The sequence below is a fragment of the Lagopus muta genome, chromosome 11 (assembly GCF_023343835.1).
Source record: "Lagopus muta isolate bLagMut1 chromosome 11, bLagMut1 primary, whole genome shotgun sequence".
In the NCBI taxonomy this organism is placed as follows: Eukaryota; Metazoa; Chordata; class Aves; order Galliformes; family Phasianidae; genus Lagopus; species Lagopus muta.
Genome location: NC_064443.1, coordinates 19,378,113 through 19,401,221, shown reverse-complemented (window position 1 = coordinate 19,401,221; position 23,109 = coordinate 19,378,113). Strand labels below are relative to the sequence as shown.

The window sequence follows — 23,109 nt, the reverse complement described above, 5'->3', positions numbered from 1 at the left end:
TGCTTTGACTCCACTTGCACCTGAGGTTTGTGCTGACGGTGAGCTTGCAGCAGTGCACTTTGTGCATCTCTTGCTCTTACCTGGAGATTTGCTTCCTTCCTGGTACTTGTGCTTCAGGGGGCCTGGAGCCATTCCCTGCTTGTGATCATGCTGCAGAGGAGGGAACTGACATCTTAGTGGAGGCTAAGAAAAGGTCGTGCAAGCAGATGTTCCCTTGTTCTGTAGGCTCCTAGTAGCGTTAGCATTGTAATGTTGCTGTGATAAGCAATGAATTCAGGAATGAACACGGCTTTGTAGGTACATTTTTTATTTTAAGTTACCACTCAAACAAGGTGGATATTCTTTAACACTGCACTGTAAATATTTTTCACATCAACCGCTGTCAAAAATGAGAAATGAAAACTTATCACAACTCCATGGCTGTAAGAAATGTGTCGTGGTGCACTTGTTGTCTGATTTGCTGTTACATTTTCTCTTAAGGCTTTTCTTCCCCTCTGCAAAGCAGTATTAGAACAAAACATCTGCTTTAGAGGTTTTCAAATGACAGAAGGTACTGTGGACTGTATGTTTCAGCAACTCTGGTTACTGAGATTCACCTGTGATACTGGAGCACTCAATATGAGCTTCCCTCCTAATTAGTGTTGCAGCTGTGTAATTTAATGACCAGAATTTGGAGCAGATGGGTGCTGTGGTGGTGGTCACTCAGTACAAGCACTGATTGCTCCAAGAGGCAAAGAGAGGCCCACTGCTTAATGCAGAGAAAAGCTTAGTGATTTGTATTATACTACAATCCTGCAGTCTCTTTTGGAAGGCAGCCTATTGAGGTATTCTGCAGTAAAAGTAGAAAGAAAAAGCATTGCTGAAACGCTGTGGAAATACCCACCTGTCCCTTGTATGAATCCAGCCCTGTGCAGACAGGCTGGGATGTCTTGGTAAGAAAGTCCAGCTGCAGCGTGCGCAGCTTTGCTCATGCAAGTCTCCTTCCTCTTCTTGACAAAGGTGCTTGTGGTGTACATCACTACTTAAAAGACACACAGATTTCAGCCATGTTGTTAAGTGAAACAATACATTCTTCAGGCAACTTGGAGTAAAAAGTGCGTGTGCAGTGGTTAAAAAAAAACTTTAAAGCTATTTCACTTTGCACTTCAGTAGGGAAACTCCAGGAGGTGGTTTCCATTTTCCATGGCATCATGCTACATTGCTTGACATACCCTGTAAAAGCTTGCTGAAACTTAGCATACACATCTACTCCTCCCTGCATGGGGGCAATGCTTTCCTTGATCTCACGTGCCACGTTAAAATGCAGTGAGATGCCTGGTGCCCACAGGTGCAGCCAGAAGCAGCTACTTCTGCTAGCACTCGCCGGCTGCCAAGCAGCTGCTGCAGCACAGAGCAGCTTGATGACATCCTCACTCTGCCCACCTGTGACATCCCTTGGCTCATGCGTGGGGAGGCAGGCAATGGAGCGCAGGGCAGAGCCCTAGCTCAGGTCCATTGATTCTGCAGAGGGCAGAGAAGCAGTGTCTTTCTGGATACTTTCAAAAAGCGATGCCATTTCAGGACTGGATCTGATGTGAGAAGAAAATTCGGCCATCGCTGGACTTTTCTCTACTTCAGGGATGGTCAGGAGAGCAGCTACTGCTCTCATTGCCGATCGCTTCAATTCATCCTGCTTTTCAAACTCCTGTTTCACTGAACCAGCTTTTACCTAAAAATCCAAGGCAGAATCTTCAGTTAGGATTAAGAAAAGGTGATGCTGGCACAACACTGACCACATCAGCAGAGCGAGCAGATCGTTTTCTAACCAGAGGGACTTGGGGAGCAGGTTGCTCAGAAGTGGTAGCAGAGGGCTAAGAGCGCCCAGCACGCCCCACTGATCTCACCTTTGTGGAGCAGGTTGCCCGGAGCGGTTCGATCAGTCGCTCGAGCCGCTGCAGAACTGTGTTAGGACAAAGCGTGGACAGCCGGGCCAGCATTATGAAAGTCAGCATCTAGACAAAGGAGGAAGGGTAAGATGTGCTGCTTCGCTGCAGCCTCCAGTGCCCTGGCTCCAGCATGGATCTGTCTGCAGAAGGCTGTGCTCTCATCATGGCATCTGTACCACAGTGGTTTCCTCTGCACTTCTGCGAGGGGTTTTTATTAAGAGTCATAATTAGAAATGCACCTGCTTGCAGCCAACGTACAACAGGTGCCCAGCTGGACTCAGGTCCCAGGCATCCTGCTGCCAGGGGTCTGTGGGGTGCTCAGCTTTTGAGAGAAAGCCTGCGTTCACCCAGCAGTTGTGCCACTGCTGTACCCCTTCTAAGTGGAGGTAGATTAAACAGAATGAAAAGGAAGCAGTGCTCCTATCAAGCTATGAGTCGTGCCCTGGCTCCCTCAGAGCTGATGTCATGGTTTTATGTTTTTTGTTTTTTCGGGTTGCAGTCTTCCACATCAAAATGTCATGTAGTGCACGGGGCATTAAAGTGTCCCTGCCCCAATCCCAGGTTCCCATCCCTGTACATTACAGCAGTCCTGGGATCTGGCCCTTCCAGGGGGGGGCTCTCCTGCTGCCTGGCAGTGGGTGCTGGAGGTGCTTTCCCAGCCGTTCCAAGCTGTTCAGGTTTGATTCAGTCCCAGGAACTCTCTCTCTCATCTTGTCTGATTTAATAGTCTCAATTTCAATTAAATTGTATCTATTGTGTTATCTTGTATTCCGGTATCATAGTAAAACAAGTGTTCCTCCATAGATTGTTGCCGCTGTTCTTTTCCTCCCTTCCTTCCTTCCTTCCTTCCCATTTTGTGGGACCAGGGTGGGGGTGGAAGGGCAGAGGCCTGCTGCCCCCCTGTCACGGCCATAGATTGATCTGGTCAACTCCGTGACAGCTGAGTAACATCAGTTACTTCTCTGTCCTACAGCAGTTTTGGCAAAGCACCTACCCACCTGAATATCATAGTGATCCTTCAGTCCATCCTCCACATGGTTCAGGTACTCACAGATATCCAGCCGGTCAAGGCAGCTTTCCAGCAGCGTGTACATGCACTCAAAAGCAGCTTTCCTCACATCAAGGCCATCATCCACCGTGTGTTTGAATGGCCCCATTTCTACCTTAAACAAGAAAAAAACCAGAGCTGTAACCTACCAGCAGACAGCAAGACTGCTTCACACACACAGAGCTGCTGCCGTACCGCACTCGGCACAAACCGATGGCATACCTCTCGGATGAGTTCTCTTCTGACCTTTGTTTCATTATATAAGCTGGGAAGAAGTGTGTTTAGCAAGTCCCGGATTAAAGAAGGTTTGTTATGAGCAGCAGAATTAAACATGGCTAAAGCCACCCGTCGAACATTCAGGTCTGAATCCTGAAGGGTTTTTAAGAAGTTACCTGTGGTTGAGAACACATCAGGCAGTGTTTTACAGGTACACCAAGAAGCAATTGTAACTGACACAGGAACACTACAGTGTACTTTTGATGTAGCTGGGATACAGCTATGGTGAAATAACTGTAGGGGCATGGTTAACAGACACTGGAGATACTTTCATTTCATATCCTTAATAGAAGAATTGTGCATATTTTTTTGCATATGGGCATAAAGATAAACGGCAAGATTCCAGCTACCACAGACCTTCCCTTAAAGTCACATCTGAAGGTTCAGTATTCAAGGACAGCGTTCTTTCTTCTTGCTTAGACCTACTTTGCTCCAATAAGACTTCTCAGAAACAGAAGGCCTACTTCCATACAACAGATCTGAGACAGAGGCTCCCTACAAGGTATAAGGCCTTAATTTGGGTTGTGTTTCACAAGATCCTTTCTGCATAATGCTTGAATCTTATGTTTGAAAGCAGAGGGAGTTAATGCTTCCTAAAAATCTCTGCCACCAACAGAATATGCCCGAGAGCAGAGTATCACAACATTTAGCAAGGGCCCACATGACAGTGTTCCTCCTGAGCGCTAAAAGCAAAGAGGCACTGCAGAAAAATAACTGGATTAGGTGAGGCTCACACAGGTGTGAAAAATCCCTGAGCTGTTAATGAAAGCCAAAACCTGCTCCCACGCACCCTGCGACTTTCACTAGCTTACCTATGCAGCCTTTCAGAAGAGCATCAATAGGTTGAGGATGGTCTGCAATGGTGAATTTGACTGCAGTCACCACTGTACTGCGGGCATGCGGAGAGCCTGCGACAAAGAAGGAAAGAAGAAAACAGTGACAGATCAAGAGACAAAATCATCACTTTAACTTTGTAGCACGCATTCTGCTCTCAGTTTCAGCGGACATGCATTGAAAAGCGGGCTGAGGATTTGTCTGAACAACCTCTCCCAGCACAATGTCTTTGTCCAGTCCCTGCTGTGAGCCACCTCCCACAGCCCATGCAATGCATGGCTCCTTTGAGCCCCTCGCAAAGATCCCCTGTCTCCTTTTCACCTCTCTGGTCCGCCTGTCTCCCCGCGGTACCCACCAGTGCTTTACAAGAGGAGCTTCCAGCAAAACAAAGCATCTCTCCATCTCAGCACTGCTCTTCATTACCTGATGACAGCTGTTTTTTCAGCCGAGGCAGCAGCTCAGAGGGATTCACCAGAGTCAGCTTCCCCAAGCACTCGGCCACCACGTTGCGTGTCCCTTCCTCTGAGCACTCACAGTGCTTAAAAAGCAGAGCCCAAATATCCTCCACGTAGGGCTTGAGGCTGTCGGCTGGGGAGGAGCTAATGACTTCTTTTAAAGAGTGCAGCAGGAGGTACTGTCTCTTGGGCTGGCTTTCAATCTCTTTCAGCATGAAGGGAAGATACTCCTTAAGATTTCCAACACTGATGTTCCCCAGTGCATAGGAAGCAGCAGATTTCACCTCTTCACTGGGGGAAGCGAATGCTTCCAGGATGACGGTTTTGAGCTCCTTCTGAGCACTCGTGAGGTTCGTGGTGCGCCCCATCTCTGCCAGCGAAAGGAAGGCCAGCACCTTTACAGCAGCGCTGCTTTTGGGGCTTTTTACATCCTGGATAAACTGGTTCACTGTGCCAGGGGCTTCTTTGGGGCAGGCCGAGGAAAGGGCTGCCACGCACTTAGCAGCAGAATAATACGCCTGCTTGTGTAACGCTGCCGATGCCCCAGGTGGACCTGAGGAGTACACGGGTGCCGTCAGCTGCTTCAGCAGCTCTGAGTAGCCCACAGTGGCTGCCTTTGTCAGAACCAGAGCCTGGAAGAAGTCAATGATAGCGTTCAGAGCCCCTCCTTGAAGCAAAGGTGAGTGGACAAGCTGAAAGATTTCAGCAAGAATTGAACCAGTGATCTTAGAGATGCAGGATGGATAAACCTTAGCTAAAGTAGTAAGGAATGCGATCGCCACCTGGGAAACGTGCATGTCATTCTCACTGATTAAAGCAGGGAGCTCTGTAAGAACAGACTCTATCATGACAGGCTTAAGGCTGTCACTGTAGTTCTTCACCAGAATATCCAGAGCAGCCAGAGTGCTGAGTTTCAAGGCACGTTGATTCTTTCTCAAGAAGGAAGCTAGAATGGGGAAGCCTTCCCCTAGGATAGGTCTTAAGTCTATTTTAAGTGGAGAACTGGCAATGAGTGTTAATGCTTTAACTGCTGTCAATCGGGTGATTTCATTTTTGAGCCTCTCCAGAAATATCTTCAACGTTGGCTGCAGATCAGTGCTTAAATGGTCTCCCAGACTGTAAATGATTTGTCCCATACACGAGATAGCACGCTCTTTTACCTCCTGGTCAATGTCAGCTGCCTTCAATCGTTTCAGAGTCCCAGGAAAAAGGTCCTTCACATATGGCTTGGCATCAAAAGTGCAAGGTTTGTCCAGAGGCCTGATAACCTTCACAAGCTGCTGAGCAACCAGCAGAGCTTCTGAAGTGATCTTATAGAAGGGGTCTCCTATACAGGCCACAACTGGAGGTAACAGGCTTTTGATATGAGGATGAAATGCCTCTGGCTGGTGGTTGCAAAGAAGGACGTAAAGGAAAGACAGTGCGTCGATTCTCATGTTGGAGGAGTTGGATTTGTCAGCCAAGGAGAAAACAATGCCTGTGCAGAAGAGACAAGAATGAACGCTGCTTATTTCAACTGATGGTTTCTATTGGGAAAAAAAGCCACCAAAGACACCCTCAGAAAATGGGCTCAATCTGAATCTGCTTTCTTTCCTCTCCGCACTCAAATTATATTTACCATTCCAAAGAACTATTATCTTTGCAGTCTTTCTGCTTCCAGGGAAGAAGCAGTCACTCTTTGCAGCAGACACAGATAGTTGGCCACAAAAACTTTTTAAAACTTAATAAGAAAAGTCATCCTGGGCTGAGGTAAGGAGGGACTGTTATCAGAATACAACCAGGACTGACAATGTTAAGGCTGAAATTCTCCATTCTCAGCAGACACCCCACGCAGCTGTAATGTCCCTTTCTGAGCTTTTCCTTTATTCTTCTGTGGGAAGTCTTATGACTTCTTTTATGACTCCTGTTAGTATTGCCAGCAACACAACTGTGGATCATTAGCAGACTTCCTTCCTAAATGTCACATACTTCCAAGTCCATTTTCTGACTTAATCAGAAACACAACACTGCTTGCTATCCCTAAAGTTGTGCTTGGCTTTCTGATTACAAGCTTTCTGCAATGCACTGATTCCTAAGAAAGAAATACAGGAAGAAGCACAGGAGACTTTTTATACATTTACTACACAGTCACTCCAAAAGCCAAAGCAAACCCTCAGTACTACAAGCCTTTCAGCAGTCTGGGATACTTCATGAACTCACAGGCAAGGAAAGCTCTGTGAAAAATGTGAGGGAACACATAAAATTATCAGTCAGAATGAATATCTTTGTTAATACCACTACATTTTGTAAAAGAAAAAGTCACTTGTTACTGACCTCAGCAGGCTAGCAAGTAAATCTAGTTAATTTCAAAGGAGGCTGGAATATGCCCTCTTAAAGACACCTCCTCCAGGGACTGTGGAAATGAAGCTGGTATTCTTACCCTGGCTGTCAGTGGTAGACAGAACTAAGGACTGATCTGGGAACTGCTTAACGTATCAACGTGGAGAAGAAGACATGCAGGCCTTGAAGCTGAACAGAGACAATACAGAGGAATAAAACCTGAACACACAGGTCAGGAGCACACATGCTGTGATACCAACTAACAGAGTCAACCCACAGACCATGGACAAGCTTTACCAGGCACTAGTGCAGGGACGTGCTCTGCCAGGCAACCAGGAAGAACATTGGCCAGCTCCGTCAGGAGGCTGAAACAACCTTGCCTGGACTTGATGCTCTTGTCTTTGAGCTGCTTGTGCAAGGCCTTGACAATGCTGGGAACCTGCAATGTGGAAAAACAAAACAGAAAGAAACACATCGGTCATCCCAGCTTCCAGAGCACAGAGCTCTGTTACCAAAGCAGCTTGCTCAGCTGAGCCAGAAGCACCAACAGCACAGCAAGAAAACCGTCAGGATTCAGCAGTCAACAGTGGAATTGTTCATGAGAAAACAAGACAAAGGAAAGATTACAGTGCATGTGAAGAAAAAATACACAAACAGGTGAGCTGGAGGGGACTTCATTCTTCCATATTCTACAAACAGAATCCCCAGCAAACCTTTCTGGTGCGGGTGTTGTCCCCTAAAACAAAAGCTTTAAGAAATACAACAGGACCGTTATTTTAGCCAAAGGCTAGTGTGTCCTGTACAGTCTAAAAACACGCCAGAGGCTGGCCCAGGGGAACAACTGCACACAGCTGAGTGCTCTTGCTCTGCCTCAGCTCTCACTCCCAGAAAGGGTAGTAAGAATGAACTGAAAAATAGGGGGAACTGTTAACCCTTGGGATCCAGTACCTCCTGGTAGTCTGCCCAAAGCTCCTTCAGCTAGCTTTGTTCTCAAGCTTGACTATTAGGCACATTCATCAGTGGCTCACTATCTACTTCTCTTTACTGCTTTCTGCTGTCATCCAGCCCACCATCTCCTCACACACCTGGTTCTGAAGCATTGTCAGGGAAACATCATCTTTGTCAGAGTCATCTGAAGCATGCAGCCAGCTCTGGACGGGCAGCGTTTGCTTCAGCAAGGAGATATAAGCACTGAAGATGTCAGCTTTGACATTCTCCTCTCTCTCCTTAAATCTGCTTATCAAAACTGGAGAAAGGGTTTTGTAGAAGTCCTGAAGGAGATCATGCCTGCTGCTGACAATGGCCTCCAGGCACTTTGCTGCAGCCCTGCGGACTTTCCAACTGATGTCATCATCATCACTGTACTCATCATCACTTTCTGGAAGGAAGACAAGGGAAAACAAGGTGCATTGTCAGGAGCAAATCAGAAGTAGACCATCACCTGATATCTCAGAGTCTAACCCTTTGGCTGACTAAACAAACAGGTGCCAATAACTCACACATACAAAATTGTCCAGAATAGCCTGTCCCTACAGATGTCACCAGAGACAGCAGGGTGACCCAGGGCTGAGTTCAGATTCTTCTGTTTCACGTGAGAGCTGGCAGAACAAACCTTAATATTACTTCACTTACTGGGGAAGCCACGTCAGCTCAGGCATGAAGGCTTTTGTTTTGAAGGAAAAATGAGATTCTCTGATTTTACAGAATCACAGAACGGCCAGGGTTGGAAGGGACCTCAAGGATCATGAATCTCCAACCCCCTGCTGCATGCACCAACCCCCACATTTAATACTATCCCAGGCTGCCCAGGGCCCCATCCAACCTGGCCTTGAACACCTCCAGGGATGGACGGGGCATCACAGCCTCTCTGGGCAGCTGCTCCAGCACCTCACCGCTCTCTCTGTAAAGAGTTTCCCCCTGACGTCCAATCTAAATCTGTCCAATCTAAATCTCCCCTCCCTCAACTTCAAACCATTTCCCCTTGTCCTGCAGTTATCAACCCTTTCCAAGAGTTGACTCCCCTCCTGTCTGTAGGCTCCCTTTAGGTACTGAAGGCTGCAATGAGGTCACCCCGCAGCTTCTCTTCTCCAGGCTGAACAAGCCCAGCTCCCTCAGCCTGTCTTCGTAGGGGAGGTGCTCCAGTCCCCTGATCATCTTTGTGGCTCTCCTCTGGACTCTCTCCAACAGCTCCCTGTCTTTCTTGTACTGGGGGCTCCACACTTGGATGCAGTTCTCCAGATGGGGCCTCCCAAGAGCAGAGCAGAGGGGGACAATCACCTCCCTGTCCCTGCTGGCCACCCCTCTTCTGATGGAGCCCAAAGGCAGAAATTTTAAAGGCAGAAATACGTAAATATTTGTCTTAGCAATCCCTGAATGGCACAAAATAGCAAACAATTTACAATGTTACTGGCAGAAGAACTAACACACTGTCCAGGAAGCCTGCCAGGATCTTACCCTGGCTAGCATGAAAGTAAACAAACATGCCCTCCTTTCAGGGAACCTGTTCTAACTTTGCTCTTAGCTGCCACACATTTCATGCAGCTATAAATAGAGACATTACAAGATGCTTTCTATAGGTGAAAGTACTCAGACATACACCTGCTATCTGACCAAGCTAAACAGATTCAGAAAGTAAACACAAGACCCCTCTTAGGACAGTATCAGATTGCTTTCACTGGTGACTGAGATGTTTCTAATGTTTCTACTTTCAAGGGTCCAGGACTGTAGCTTTGCTTCTTTCTGCTACAAAGCAGTAAAAAATAGCTGCATTATAATAATAACAATGGTGTGGCTACAATATCTGTAGGCTGAGTTGGGTTGAACTGAAACTGTTACGCTGAAATGGCAGCCTTTCATTTCAACAGCAGTTCACAGAACCACAGAATTGTAGGGGCTGGAAGGGACCTCTAGAGATCATCTAACCCAAAAACAATACTGCACAGCACCCCAGCAGATGCAGTAAGAAACCCATAAGGTAACCGTTAACTGCAATTGTTAGATCTCCTCGTAACATCTTTCTTCTCAAGAAACACCATTTTGTTAGAATCCCAGGAGGAGATTCTAACTGGCACATGTGTGAATCTACTGCAGCTAAATTATCAGAGAAGCAGGAACCTGGTTACAGCTGATTCAAATGCTTGGTGCCATCAGTGGAAGCTCAGACTTCAGAAGGCTCAAAGATGGCACCTCCCCTCGACTGACAACCCACACACACCAAATCAGCTGCTCGGAGCCACAGTCTGAGGTCTGCCTGGCAGGCTGCAAGCAGCACTGGCACTTCTGAGAGCACAAGGAAGTGCTTCCAACAGCCAAGATGTCAGAGCAGCTCCTCAGGATTTCCAAGCATGAAGCATGGCTGCTCCCTGTACATGCTCTAGGAGATTACTACTAAGTCAGCAGGGACAAGAAAGGCAATGCTTCCTCCACCTACTCTCTGACAGTTCAGAGGACTAGATTCAGTGTTCTCCCTGTTGCCTCGGGCAGGCTGAGATCTGAGACTCTTGTTATTACCATCAGTAAATTAAAACAACCAAATCAAGAGCACTGTCTTGAGACACATCTGAAAAGTAACATCCCAGAGAATGAGAGCAGGAAGGGGAGAAACGTAAACCAGTGTTCAGCTAAGCACAGTCATCCCCACAAGCAGGCACCTTGTTCTTCATCCTCCCCATTCTCAGTTTCCATCCTTTCTTCCTCTTCTTCCTCCTCGTTGTCATAGTTGTAGTTCGGGTCAAAGGTGATGTACTTCAAACACAGACTCATCACATTTGGGATGTGAGGGTCAATTTCTTTTGGGCACCTATCATGACAAATAAAAATTCTAGAAGTTAGAGTTAATAAAATGAGTAATTAGCAATTTTAAATATTCAACTAATACAGTCCATCTGAAAAGGATCCCAAAATGCTTCCCAGACTGTTTAAGCATTTTGTTAGTATGAGTTAAGTCCTTTTCTTACCATGCATGAAGCAATACCACATTCTCCTAGGGAGAATGCACTGGTTTCTATAAGGAAAAAAAAAAACACCCCAGAAAAAAACTAGCTGTGAACACCTGGTTCAGTCTGCTCCCCATGGGAGAAAAGCTCAGCAGCTCTGCAGGGCTGCTTCTCCAAGACAAGTCCTGAACTTCTGACCGAATGTCAGGAAAGCTGCAGCTCAGCAGCTCCTCTATATGACCCCCCTTCTTGCCTTCCACTCCCTCCCTGCTCTAGGAACCCTCTTCTCAAGGTATCCTCCAAAGACAAGAAAAACTCCTAGTTCTGCAAAACCGATACAGAAAATACAGTTTTATACATTAAGGAAATACAGCTCATAAATCACACCCAACTCTGTATGTGAAGAAGAAAAGTTATTTGTGAACTATCTTTCCCAACAGGAATGTATGTAGGAAGATACTCAGCCCAGGACACTGTAAGTAGACATATTTACACCAGAAGGACATCAGTGCAAAGGATGGCACAGCTGTTCAAGGGCACACACCTTCTCACAAAAGACTCAAATGCCTGAAAGCAGTACTCTCTCAACTCATCATCATCCACGTTACAGTACCGAACAATCAGAGGAATTATCTTCTCCAGATGTTCTCCTGGGAAAGACAAAGTAAGCAGTGGTAAACAATGTCAGCCACCTGCTACTTCCTTCATGTGCCTGGCACAGCATCCCCCACTTGGATCCCTTAGGCCAAGGGAGCCAAGCAAGGAGCCAGCAGCCCACCAGCAAGCAGCCCTGCAGGGATTTTCAGAGACAACCCTGGTCCTTCAGTCATAGAAAGAGCTACACCTAGAAGTCTTCTAGGGCTGAATGTCAGTTCTGGCAGATCTTTCAGACTTGCTATCCTACATTTCTCCTCTTATTTAAAACAAGGTGAATCCACTGCCATCATTCACAGAAGCATTAATTCAGACCAGGGTAGTGATAAAGACCTTGAGATGAAGTGCACTATAGAATGGCAGCCAGAGAGTTCGTTTGTTGTCTCCTCCCAAGTGTAGACCAATGCCAAATTAGGACCACAGAGAGAATTCCAAAGCACAACCCACTAACACATCAGGAACAGACCAAATGCACTTCTTTTACCACTGAAAGAGAGCTGCTTTAAAATGCATGCCTGTTTCCAGTACCGTTTCAAGCCACTTGTCCTACCTATGCGGTGTCCAGCCTGCCTACTGATGCCAGCAACACACTGAATGTATGTCCTGGTAGTTGAAGTAGACTCATTCTTCTTCAGCTCAGCAATAAGGTGCTCTGCAAGCTCTGAGAAGATGTTCCCACTGCAGGTCAGGACGAGATGACCCAAGGCAATGATGGCTCTTTTACGTACTGCCAACCTGGGGCTCGTTAGCTGAGGAAGGAGACAGTTCAGGATGGAAGAATGGAAAGAGTAGAGCGTTCCCCCCAGCCTGCAACCAACAGAACGAGACAGAATTTGAAAGTCAGCATGTCAGAGGAAAAGCTCCTATGCCAGCAAAAAGCATACAAGCTCTTCAGCTATGAAGGGGAAGGGAGAGCAAAAGGGAGTTTTTGGCATCCTGGGTTTGAACACTGGCTTGTACTGTACAACACAGGGAAAGGTTTTGTCTTCATCATGGAGTAATTTGATTTTGATTGAGTCCTTCTAGATGACCTGGGGCTTCGTCAATAATTTCCTGCATGCAGCTGACATATGACACTGTCACTCTGACTTATGTAACAAGAGAAAGAGGCAGCCAGGAAAAAAAATGCATGTGCAATCAGATCAGAGGGCTAAAATAAACTCCCCCGCTTTGCCCTCCCTTGCCTTACTTTTTTTTTTTTTTAAACAGAGCCTCTGTGGGATCCATCACTACTGTTACCACTATTGCCCAGCACAGACAGGCTCAGCATGCAGCCCCTCATTCCTGCTGGGCAATCTGCTCTGCTGAGATATTCCCCAGTGGCAGCCAACCCAAATCCTTCAGTTTTAAGCCCACAGAGTAAGATTAGGGAAATACAGAAATCAAAAGCACACACACAGTGCAGCCCCTTGCTGCACCCAGCTGCCAAAGGAAATCCTTTGGTACCTGCTCAACATATCTGACAGGATGTCAAGAGCCTCCAGCTGCACAGATACATCCTCCTGCTTTCCAATAGCTCCTGTCAGCTGGGCTGTGATCTTTTTGCATACATTTGCTGTCATGGTGGAACCTGCAAGAGAGAGATTTTTCCCGTCACTTAAAAAGAGGTCTCGATCCTACAGTGAAAATAACAATTCACCACAGGAAGAGATGACAAGAGCAGCAGTCAGCCAGCTTTTGTTTGAGGTGAAGGACAGACATCGCCAGCAGCAAGGAGCCTCCAGCTGCAGTACAGCTTGCTAATGCTCCCAAAGGAGCTCCTCACCTTGGAGAGTCTTCTACCCAAACGGTGGCACAGAGTGGGCAGCCCCTGCCATGGAACTCATGGAGCAGAGCTGGGGGGAGTTTTCTGACAGTTTCTTTTTCCCCTGTTTTAACTTGAAAATATTCAGATCCAACACATCAGTGTTTTCTGTATAGGGAGAGCAATCATAGCAGAAACAGCCCTGTTTCATCAGCTCTGTGATGAAATTTACTAATTCGCAAACTAATCCTCAGTCTCCTCTCAGCCTCTAACAAGCACAGCACTGCTGTGGCAACCTGCCATAAAGGAGCAGCAGATACACGGAATGGCTGCAGAGGAAACTTACATCTCCGTGAATGCCGGGTATGTCCTGAGCAGCTGGATCTCAACTCGCACTGAATGCCTTAGGACTGCAGAAACGTAAGTGGATTTCTCTCAGATGCAGTTTCAGATGCGAGTATCCTCACAGTGACCAGCTCAAGAGATCTCATGTCACCTCATCTCTACCCATAGCAGTATTTCAGCTTGAACTACCTTTCCTTCTTCCTTCATTTCTTGTCCTCCAGCTAGTGAATAAGGGATTTATAATGTTCAGGCTCTGACCACCCATTTTCCTGCTTCCCAAAGGTGATGATTCCCTTTTGCCTCAATCTATCAGGCAGGGACAAATGTTTTACCTGTAGAAGCCGGAGGCAACTCAGAGATGACTGTTTTCAGCCCAATGCTGGAGATGTCCCGCAGCTGCTCCTTGTCCGATAACATGTTTGTGCACAGTGTATCCACAATGGTTTCCACCTGGTACTCCTTCACTTTGCCGACCAGTGGGCCCAAGCTGCAGAAGGACAACCAGATGAGAATGAGCATGAAGAAGACTGCTTTCCCAAGTCAGTTTTGAAACAAAATTAGCCATAAGAGAGTGTCTTCCTAGAACAAATGCCAAATGGTTTTTACACGCTATTAGCTATCTATTGCCCTCTGCCACATGTGTGAAAGCCTCCTCCTTAGCCAAGGCTCAGAATTGCCATGGGGAGTCTGCTCCCTTCACTCTGCACTTTTTGTTGTTATTACTATTATTACTACCACTATCACAACTTTTAACAACCTGTGTTTCCTGCTTGTGAGTTTGTACTCAAAATTGTGCATAAAGTATTTGACAGCATTTGTTTGCAATTACAGCTAATTAGTTGAAAAGTGTAAAGCAGGAACCATATGTCCGCAAAGAGGGCTGAACCTGTCATCAGCTTAATACCACCTGTAACAACGACAGGGACACTGGGAAACTCAGCACTGGACTTCAAACCTTTCTAAAGGAGAGGAGCTTGATGTCCCAAAACTTTAAACTGAGCTTCTCTCTAAAGAAATGAAATCTCAGGCATGCTGCCTCACAATTTGGTAAGAGCTCAACTACTTCTGAAGTCACCTACTGCTTCAACAAAGGCATCACCCTGCCTGGATCCCAACAGGTAAAGAAACTCGTGTGTGCAGCAGGCGAGGGAAAGCCCCCAGGAGGGGAGGCTGGAGCAGGGTGCCAATGCAGCAGGAACAGGCTGCACTCCAACACTCAGAAGAGTCTGTGACAGCCTTGTAATTGCCAGTGAATACAGGAGCTTCTGACACAGCTCTTACCATTTGACAGCGAGGTTCTGTACTTCCCCATTTTTGTCTTCCAGCAATTTCAAAAGCATTTTCACAACTTTTTTCTCACTGTCTTCATCTAGTTTTATAGAATCTTTTTGCAGTTCCATCATCAGGTCATTGGTGGCCATAAATCTGAAAGAAATGTAGCAGAAGAGGACTGGCTGATATGATACACAGACACAAACGAATCTCCTCCTCTTGACAGTAAGTCCTTGTACAAAAACAGATTTTCAAAGACTAACCTGCCATCCTTTACACTCTAATGAAAAAGACAGAACTGATACTTTCTGACAAGAAGAAAACTCAGAGTGAGGCAGCTGGTGAAAAAGCTCTGGCTAGAAAGTCTCTGAAAATGTTGCAGACATTCTCTTCTAAAAATATTTGACGAGGATGGGGTAAGGCACAACTGAAACTGGCACTGTGGGATGGGACCCATTGTGCATTTTCTCAGTGCCTAAATGAACACAGTTAAGTACGCTGGAAAAAACACGAGTGGTTTTTCACCAACTATCAGACCTAGGAACCCAAGCATGGGGACTGAGAATGCGCCTGGCTGTGTTCCTTCTGACATCTCCAGCACGGTCCCACACACAGAGAAGGCCTAGCTCAAAAATGGAAAATAAAATCATGGCTCCACACCGGACCTTTAAACTTCTTCTGTACCTTAAAAGAAGTCCCTCTCTACCTTATAAAAAGATCCTCTCTACCTTGAAAATTCCCCCAGCTATATTTAGAGCTGCACTGTTCAGCCCAACCTCGCCCTTCTCACACCCCCCTGCTCCCTGGGGCTGGTACAGGTCCTGGCCGCTGCGCTGGCCGCCCTCTCCTCACTCAGACCCCTCGCAGAGCTTTTTCTTCCATTATAGAGAAAAGGTATCAATATTTACTGCTGCTCTGAAGCAGCCCTGAGCATTCCATGCCTTCTAATGCTCTGCTGTCCCTTTATTAAGGAACACTCCTCTGCTCTTCATTCCATATCCACCACCCAATCAAATTTATTTGCATTTCCTTAACAACATAGGACAGTATTTGGCACAAATGATATTTCCGATTGCACTTTTCTCTCCCATGAGCAAAACCACGCAAGTACTTCTCACTTCAGTTTAGGAGAGAAACAAGATCTCTGACTGTCAGCCAATGTAATTTCCTACAGAGACAACATCAAAATGCACAGTGAAAAGTTCTGTAACTATCTGCTCTCCTGGGAGCAGGAAATATACAGCAGACTGAGGCCCTGAGCAACGGTTATTACATCTGAGCACAGGAACGGGTGTCCAGAAGGAGCCGAGCAGGAGCTCCCCTTTCTCGTTCATCGATGACACCTCCATTTTGAGTCCGGCTCCGATGTATGTCATTCAGCATTAAGGAACAAACGCTGCCCGCGGTGCGGGGCCGCATCCCACGCGCAAGCCTTCCCCGGGGCAGCAGCCCGGCACACGCGGCATCGTGCAGCCGGCCAGAACCCCAAAAAGAAACCCAGAACCGCAGGGCGCCGGGTCCGGAAGAGCCTCCGGGCTGCACCCGCGCTCCCGTGCCCGCGCAGCGCGAGCATGACCAAGTATGGCCACCGGCCGGCGGGATGCGCGTAGCGCGGGGCCGCCGCTGCCCGCTGCGGGCTCCGCGAGGCGGGTAACGGGCACGGGCGGAACCTGCCGAACGGCGGCGGACGGCGCGGGCTGCCCGGGACACCTGTCACACACAGGTGCCGGCTGTAACGGATCGGACGCGTCCCGTAGCGCAGCCCGGGCACCGAGCCGCCAGTCCCGCGCCTACAGAGATTCTTTTCCCTCTCTACTGACATCGACGACGAGCAAAAGCGGCCCTTCTCGCCCTGCCCAGGAGGCAGGCTGCCGCAGCCCGGCATCTCGGCCGCCACCCCCTCCAAACGGCCGCAGCCCGGCGGCGGGACGGCCCGCCCCGGGGAAACGAGGCGCTCCGGCCCGCACCTGAAGTCCTTGTCGGTGGAGGTCATCTTCTCCAGCAGGCTGGAGATATGGTACGACACGCTGGCCATGGCGGCGGGGCGGCGCGGCGCCGGGCGCCCGCGGGAAGATGGCGGAGGGCAGAGGGGCCGCACGCTCCCCGCGGGGCCGCCCCCGAGGCGGCGGGACTGGCCCCGGGGCGGCCGTCGGGAGGGGGCCCCGCCGACCCGGCCGGCTCCGGGCGGCGCCGCCGGGCCTCGGGCGGCCCCTGCAGGCGGAGCGGCCTCTGCAGGCGGAGCGGCTCGCAGCGCGGCGCGGGTCGGAGGCCGGCGGCCGCAGGACTACCGCACGGAGCGGCGGCTGCCATCGTCCGCCGGCCCCGCGAACCGTCGCGCTGAGCGGAGTGCGGCGGAGCAGCACGGGTCGGCCCCGCACCGCCTTTCCCCGCCCGCGCGCGGCGCCGGGCGGAACTGAGCGCAGGCGGAACCAAGTGCGCGAGCGGCGCCGCGACGGGGCCCGTTTTGGTGGCGGACCGCTGTGCCACGTCTGAGCCGCGCGGCCGCCCGCACAGCGATCGCCGCCCGTCGCTCCACGGCCCGCAGCCGCCGCCATGGTAGGCACGGGGAGGGCGGCGGGCCGGGACCGACTCCGCGGGCGGGGAGGCGTCTCGGGGTAGAGCGGGGGGCAGCGGAAGAAGGCGGCGGTGCCGGCACTGCGGGACCGGGAGAGGCGCTCCGCTCCGGGCCGGCCGTGTGCCCCCGGCCGGGCGCCGGCTCCGGGCCCGTGCGCGGTGCGATGCTCCCTAACCGGCACCTTTTCCTCCGCAGGTTTCCGTCATTAACACCGTGGACACCTCTCACGAGGACATGATTGTAAGTGTGCGCGGTGCTGCTGCCGCGCGGCCTCGGAAAACGCGGCTCGGTGCTGTGAGGCTGCTGTGCCGGCCTGTACCGAGACTGCTGCGGTACTGCGGGGTCCGAGGGCACGGTGTATCTTTGCCGAAGGGCCTCTGGGATGTGAAATATCAAATCCCGGCTACAATTCTGATAGCGCTATTTCGTAATGGAGAGCAGGAAAATGGAAAGGAGAAGCTTAATGCTCACGGTTTCCATGCTGAAGGTTGTTTCAATGGAACAAAGTACACCCGAGTGCTGAATGGCATGGCAGCTGGGTGGACAGCACTGGTTTCCTTGATGTGGGTGTTTGTGGGAGCTGCTGTGCAAGCATGCATAGGAGGAAGGATTATAAAGCAGCTTATGAGAGCAAGGAGTGCTGTTAAATGCTGAGGTTTCAAGCTAAATAAAATATGTTAGTGCAATTATACTGAATGTACACAGTAAGAAATGACAGCAGTAACTTGGTCAAGGCTTTGCACTCGGTGGAAGCAAACTCCTGTCCTCTCCGGAAAGCGCTGTGCATCCTCACTCTGCACGCAACCTGCTGCACAAGTAACGTTTGTACAGTCAGAGAAAAGAGCAGGTGGGGAAATAAATGATTTGTGTGGTTTGTCTGGCTTATTTAAAGACTGTTCCCCTTATCCTGTCATGTTGGGACTCAGTGATCTGTTGGCAGTTCTTAGAGCTACTTCCAAAATGTAATGATATTTATTAAGAAAGGAGAGCTTGCATGGGCCAACAGCACCTTATGTGTTGCCTTGCAGCACGATGCACAGATGGATTACTATGGCACTCGGCTGGCAACCTGTTCTTCAGACAGATCTGTGAAAATCTTTGATGTTCGGAATGGAGGGCAAATCCTCATTGCAGACCTAAGAGGGTAAATGGTCTTAAAAGATGATGTTCTTTGCAAGTCTTTAACACTCTGTCGTTTTGCCTTTCGGTGTCTTCGGGGATGTGTGGTCGATTCTCCCGGGTGGTTCTTTGTGGCTTCTTGTTCCAAACAGCTGCTCAGAGCCTCCAGGGGGAACAGAAACAGAAGTAATGCTGTGGCTTTCTGATTCACTGCTTACTTAACATCTATATCTCTATAGACTTAAACTCACAATCTTAATACAAGGATAAATGCTTGGAATTGTTTTCAATGGTAATGGCTTTGTCTGGCAGTCATACCCTATTTTTCATTTTTTTCATATTCTTCATATCATTGTATCAGTGATGTACAGAACACCAGTTTGTGACGTGGTGGCTGAAACAGCCACAACAGGAATGCATTTCTCCCAGCTTTTTCCAAATAATGTTGTTTCTTGCAGGCATGAAGGTCCAGTGTGGCAAGTTGCCTGGGCTCATCCTATGTACGGAAACATCTTGGCTTCCTGCTCCTATGACAGGAAGGTTATTATCTGGAAGGAAGAAAATGGCACTTGGGAAAAGACCTATGAGTACACAGGGCACGATTCCTCAGGTGTGTGGTGTCTGGAACTGGGGAGTGACACTGGGACAAGGATGGGGTTTGGACTGGAATAAATCCATCATTGTTAAGGAAGAAATCTTTCGTCAGATTGTGATAAGTTATTGGAGGGAAGGCAGTAAGTCTGCTCTGCACAGGGAGGACACTTACAGAATGGCCTACTGCTGGAAAACCTGCTGTCCTGGTACATACACTGGACAAGTAAATCAGCTTTGGACAAACAAGGTCGTAGGGTACTGAAGTCTTGAAATAGCTTTGTATGTATCCACTACAGGAGGAAAGGAAGAAGGAACTTTAGTATGCTGTGTTTTGTTTTCCAGTTGAAACTGTTCTGTTGACATGATTGGTTCTCCTACAAGCACAGCTGAGATGTTTCTGAAGTGTTCAGTATGCCAAGGCACAAAGAAAGAAGTGGTGCTTTGCTGTTCAGTATTGTTCTTTATTCTCAAAGGATTCAACTAGAATTTACTCTTGATCCATGCTCTTAAGACTAAACCAGGGTTAAAAATGAGTTATAATGGATGCATACCTTTGTTTTGTTACTGATCTAGACTTTAAATGCTGTGCCAGCTTGTCAGCTTTTGTTCTAGGATCACTGATATCTCCTCACTGTTGCCAGGATAGTCAAGAGGATTTTACCTCACTGAAAGTGCTGTTCTGGTGGTCTGTATCTAAAATGGTGCTAAAACTAGAGGCAGTTTTCCATCATTCAGTAAGCTGTGGTAACTGTCTTTGCTGAAATTCAGGAGTGCTAAGACGTGTTAGCTTGCAGAGCTGCTCACTTTGAGTGACCATTCAGTAATACAAGTCCGTGATTGGGTTAGGCAGCTGAGTTAGCGCGCTGTTGTAACCCAGTCCATCTCATCCCTCACAGTGAATTCTGTCTGCTGGGCACCACACGACTACGGGCTGATCCTGGCCTGCGGGAGCTCCGATGGTGCGATTTCATTACTGAGCTACACTGGAGATGGGCAGTGGGAAGTCAAGAAGATCAGCAACGCACATACTGTGAGTCGGAGCCTCGCATGAGCATTGAGTTGGTGCTTCAGAGAATGTGCAGACTAGCTAAATAGTGAAATACAATCAAATAATGTGAATCATTTTCCAGAACCCCAAATAACTTGTTTTAAACAAATCCAAAGTAAGAAAGTATGTTTTACAGTAAGTAAAATGGAGCAGAAAATAACGTGAAAGCCATGCCGTAATACATCTGAGCGTGATTGTTAAACACAGTGCTGGAAGTTACATAGTGGGAAAGGGCTCTGATATTAAGAACACCTCCTGCAATCTAGCTGTGAGTAAACTTCAACTAGAAGCTGGAAAAACTGCAGGGAAAAACCTGTGCTTTTCCCACAGTATTGGGACTTCTTGTTTAAACAAAACTTGACAGGCACCTAAGCAGTTAATGATGGTGGCTTGCACTAAAAGAAAATTGAGCTGTGGGCCCACAGTTCTTTCTGCATTCCTCATTCTTAGCAACAGCATACATCTTGCATCTCTTTCTTTTTTTTTAATCCGTCTCCAGTGGATACAGCTCCAAGATGATATTTGCCCATAAGACAGTTACTTAGCTACCTAGCGCTTCCTGAATGAATGCCCACTTGAGAATAGACCGTATCTGAAGCTCTTATCCATTTAATTCTCCATCCAGCATAATGTCCTCTGCTCCCTCCACAGCTTTTAGTGATGATCTGATTTTTTCCTTATGTAGATTGGATGTAATGCAGTTAGCTGGGCTCCTGCTGTCGTACCAGGCAGCCTTATAGAGCAACCATCTGGTCAAAAACCAAACTACATCAAAAGATTTGCATCTGGTGGTTGTGACAACCTTGTCAAGATCTGGAAGTAAGTGCTTTCTTACCAGGCTTAAGAACTTTAAAAAAAAAAAAAAAAAAAAGTCATTCTTTATGGTCTCTGAATGTCCCCAGTAGCACCTTGAATTATAATTTAGGCATCTCTATGCTTTCATCTTTAACTATTTTAGAAAAGTACTTTAAAAACAGAAACAACTTAGTGACTTAGAAACACTCATAGCAATTCCTGCCAGATCTGCTTAATCTTATCTTGAAAAGTGGCTGTTTAATTGTCTTTGATTACATTTGTTATTTGCAGAATAGCAGATCTCCATACAGTAACTGAAGACCAAATGTGTTTCTGATGTGTTGCATTCTGTTCTCTAGAAGGGATTTTGTCAGCTTAAGCCATACAGCTTTTTGGAGGAGAGTAAAAACGTTTGTGCTTTGTGCTGTCGGGATAAAACCAGGAGGCTGAAAGTGATTAAAAGTCTCCCAGAACAGTAGGTGGAAAGCACAGCTGGCACTGCTGCCGTCCTTCCAACTGTGTAAATGTATTTTCAGAGAAGAAGATGGCCAGTGGAAAGAAGAGCAGAAGCTGGAGGCACACAGTGACTGGGTTCGAGATGTAGCCTGGGCTCCATCCATAGGCTTGCCAACAAGTACCATTGCTAGCTGTTCACAGGTGAGACTTCTATAGGAGTGAGCTGTACTTGTGCCTTGCTTTTGGCTGTAGTAAGAAAAAGGAGCATTATGTACAGCAAATATGCATATGGGCACACTTAGAGCTCACATCAGTGGAAGTGCAGTCGTAATTGGAAATGCAAACAAGCTTGTTTTTGTGCGGCCAGCCAACCCAGTCTGTTTGTTTGTATAGGATGGCAGAGTGTTTATCTGGACGTGTGATGATGCCTCTGGAAATTCATGGTCACCAAAATTGCTGCACAAGTTCAATGATGTTGTCTGGCATGTGAGTTGGTCCATTACTGCAAATATCCTTGCAGTGTCTGGAGGAGACAATAAAGTGAGTACTGCAGCCTCAGTTTGCTCTCGCATGTCTTATTTATGCTTCTGTTGTTTTGAGTTAAGGCTGCTAAAGACTTCCGTTTGATGCAATAGTGGGTTTTTTGTGGTTTGTTTATCTATTTACCTATAGGGGACGAAGATCCTAACGTCTGGCAAACTATGTGCATTGCATTCTTAGTCCTGATTGGAAATGTAGGCTTAATTTTATTTTGTAGGGATCCTACCACCAGAATGAGTTCTCACTCCCTTTATTGCTGGATAATGATTTAGCAAATAGCAACAAATAATTTGATGCTTAAAACAAGTCTGACACACTGCTGTATCGACAGACCATCGCCATCTTAGTGATGTGATCATTGAGAAAGGTGACAATGAGAAACTGGGAATGTTTAAGGCTAAAACCTTTTCCTGCTCTGTTTTTGAGGTCACACTGTGGAAGGAATCAGTAGATGGGCTGTGGGCATGCATCAGCGACGTCAACAAGGGCCAAGGAGGAGTGTCTGCCGTTACAGAAGGGCAGCAGAACGAGCAGTGATGTGAGACTGAACCAGCCCAGCTGCTGGAAGTGATCGCCGTACCTGACGTGCGATGTTTCTTGAATCAGATAAGAACTGGTTTTATCCAAACTGGACACGAATGTGGGAAATAACTGTCCAATTTTATGAGCACTCATACCAATACTGGGAGGCTACAATGTGTTGATAATCAGCCTTAATTGACATTCCCTTAAATTAAAGATGAAGAGAGGAGCAAAGTACTGTGCCTTGTGCTACTCCCTGATACTGTAAGAATTGTAACCTGCCTTCTGGTTCAGGAGTTGGATTTAATTGGATACACTTCAGGCCCTTGAGCAGGAACAGGAGGAGGCAGGCAATGAAACCTGTGAACCCATCAGTGTAAGGGGCAGATGCTCTGCCACTCAAAGGCCAAAACTATTTCAAGTGACAGGGCGGGCTGCTGGGGTTAGCAGGACACAACATTCTGGTAGTGCTGAAATGGTGCTTGGGTTTCCCTGGAAGTAATGTGCTCAGATACATGAAAACCTGCATGCGTTCCCAAAGATGAAAGAGTAGCAGAATGCATATATATTTTGCTTTACAGTAATCTCAAACTTGTTTATTTAATGAACATCAACAACTGAAAAATACGATTTGCAGACTCTTTTTTTTTTTT

The 23,109-nt window shown here is 47.6% G+C and overlaps 2 protein-coding genes across 6 annotated transcripts; one reads left to right on the top strand and one right to left on the bottom strand.

Annotated features, from left to right (window-relative positions):
- Positions 1–76: 76 nt before the first annotated feature.
- On the bottom strand, positions 77–16,950 carry LOC125698540 (cullin-associated NEDD8-dissociated protein 1-like). 4 transcript variants are annotated; one of them, XM_048956965.1, is made up of 15 exons: positions 16,775–16,949; positions 14,817–14,960; positions 13,868–14,022; positions 12,893–13,016; positions 11,997–12,253; positions 11,337–11,442; positions 10,508–10,656; positions 7,943–8,235; positions 7,155–7,296; positions 4,507–6,015; positions 4,062–4,157; positions 3,196–3,365; positions 2,924–3,088; positions 1,884–1,991; positions 77–1,708 (listed from the first exon to the last, which is right to left on the bottom strand). In XM_048956965.1, the coding sequence occupies exons 1-15, from the start codon at positions 16,840–16,842 to the stop codon at positions 1,481–1,483; spliced, it is 3,714 nt and encodes a 1,237-aa protein (XP_048812922.1). In that variant the 5' UTR covers positions 16,843–16,949; the 3' UTR covers positions 77–1,480. The 4 variants fall into 4 exon arrangements, 2 of the variants coding, with proteins under 2 accessions (XP_048812922.1, XP_048812923.1); XR_007379219.1 differs by having other exon boundaries at positions 1,595–1,708; positions 2,977–3,088; XR_007379220.1 differs by lacking the exon at positions 77–1,708 and having other exon boundaries at positions 1,886–1,991; positions 2,977–3,084; positions 16,775–16,950.
- On the top strand, positions 16,639–23,109 carry SEC13 (SEC13 homolog, nuclear pore and COPII coat complex component). Of its 2 annotated transcripts, none has more exons than XM_048956975.1 (9): positions 16,639–16,824; positions 17,578–17,622; positions 18,411–18,526; positions 18,960–19,111; positions 19,992–20,125; positions 20,829–20,962; positions 21,475–21,595; positions 21,788–21,934; positions 22,361–23,109. In XM_048956975.1, exons 1-9 carry the CDS (start codon positions 16,822–16,824, stop codon positions 22,469–22,471), a joined length of 963 nt encoding a protein of 320 aa, XP_048812932.1. In that variant the 5' UTR covers positions 16,639–16,821; the 3' UTR covers positions 22,472–23,109. The 2 variants fall into 2 exon arrangements, with proteins under 2 accessions (XP_048812932.1, XP_048812931.1); XM_048956974.1 differs by lacking the exon at positions 16,639–16,824 and adding an exon at positions 17,109–17,363 and having other exon boundaries at positions 22,361–23,103.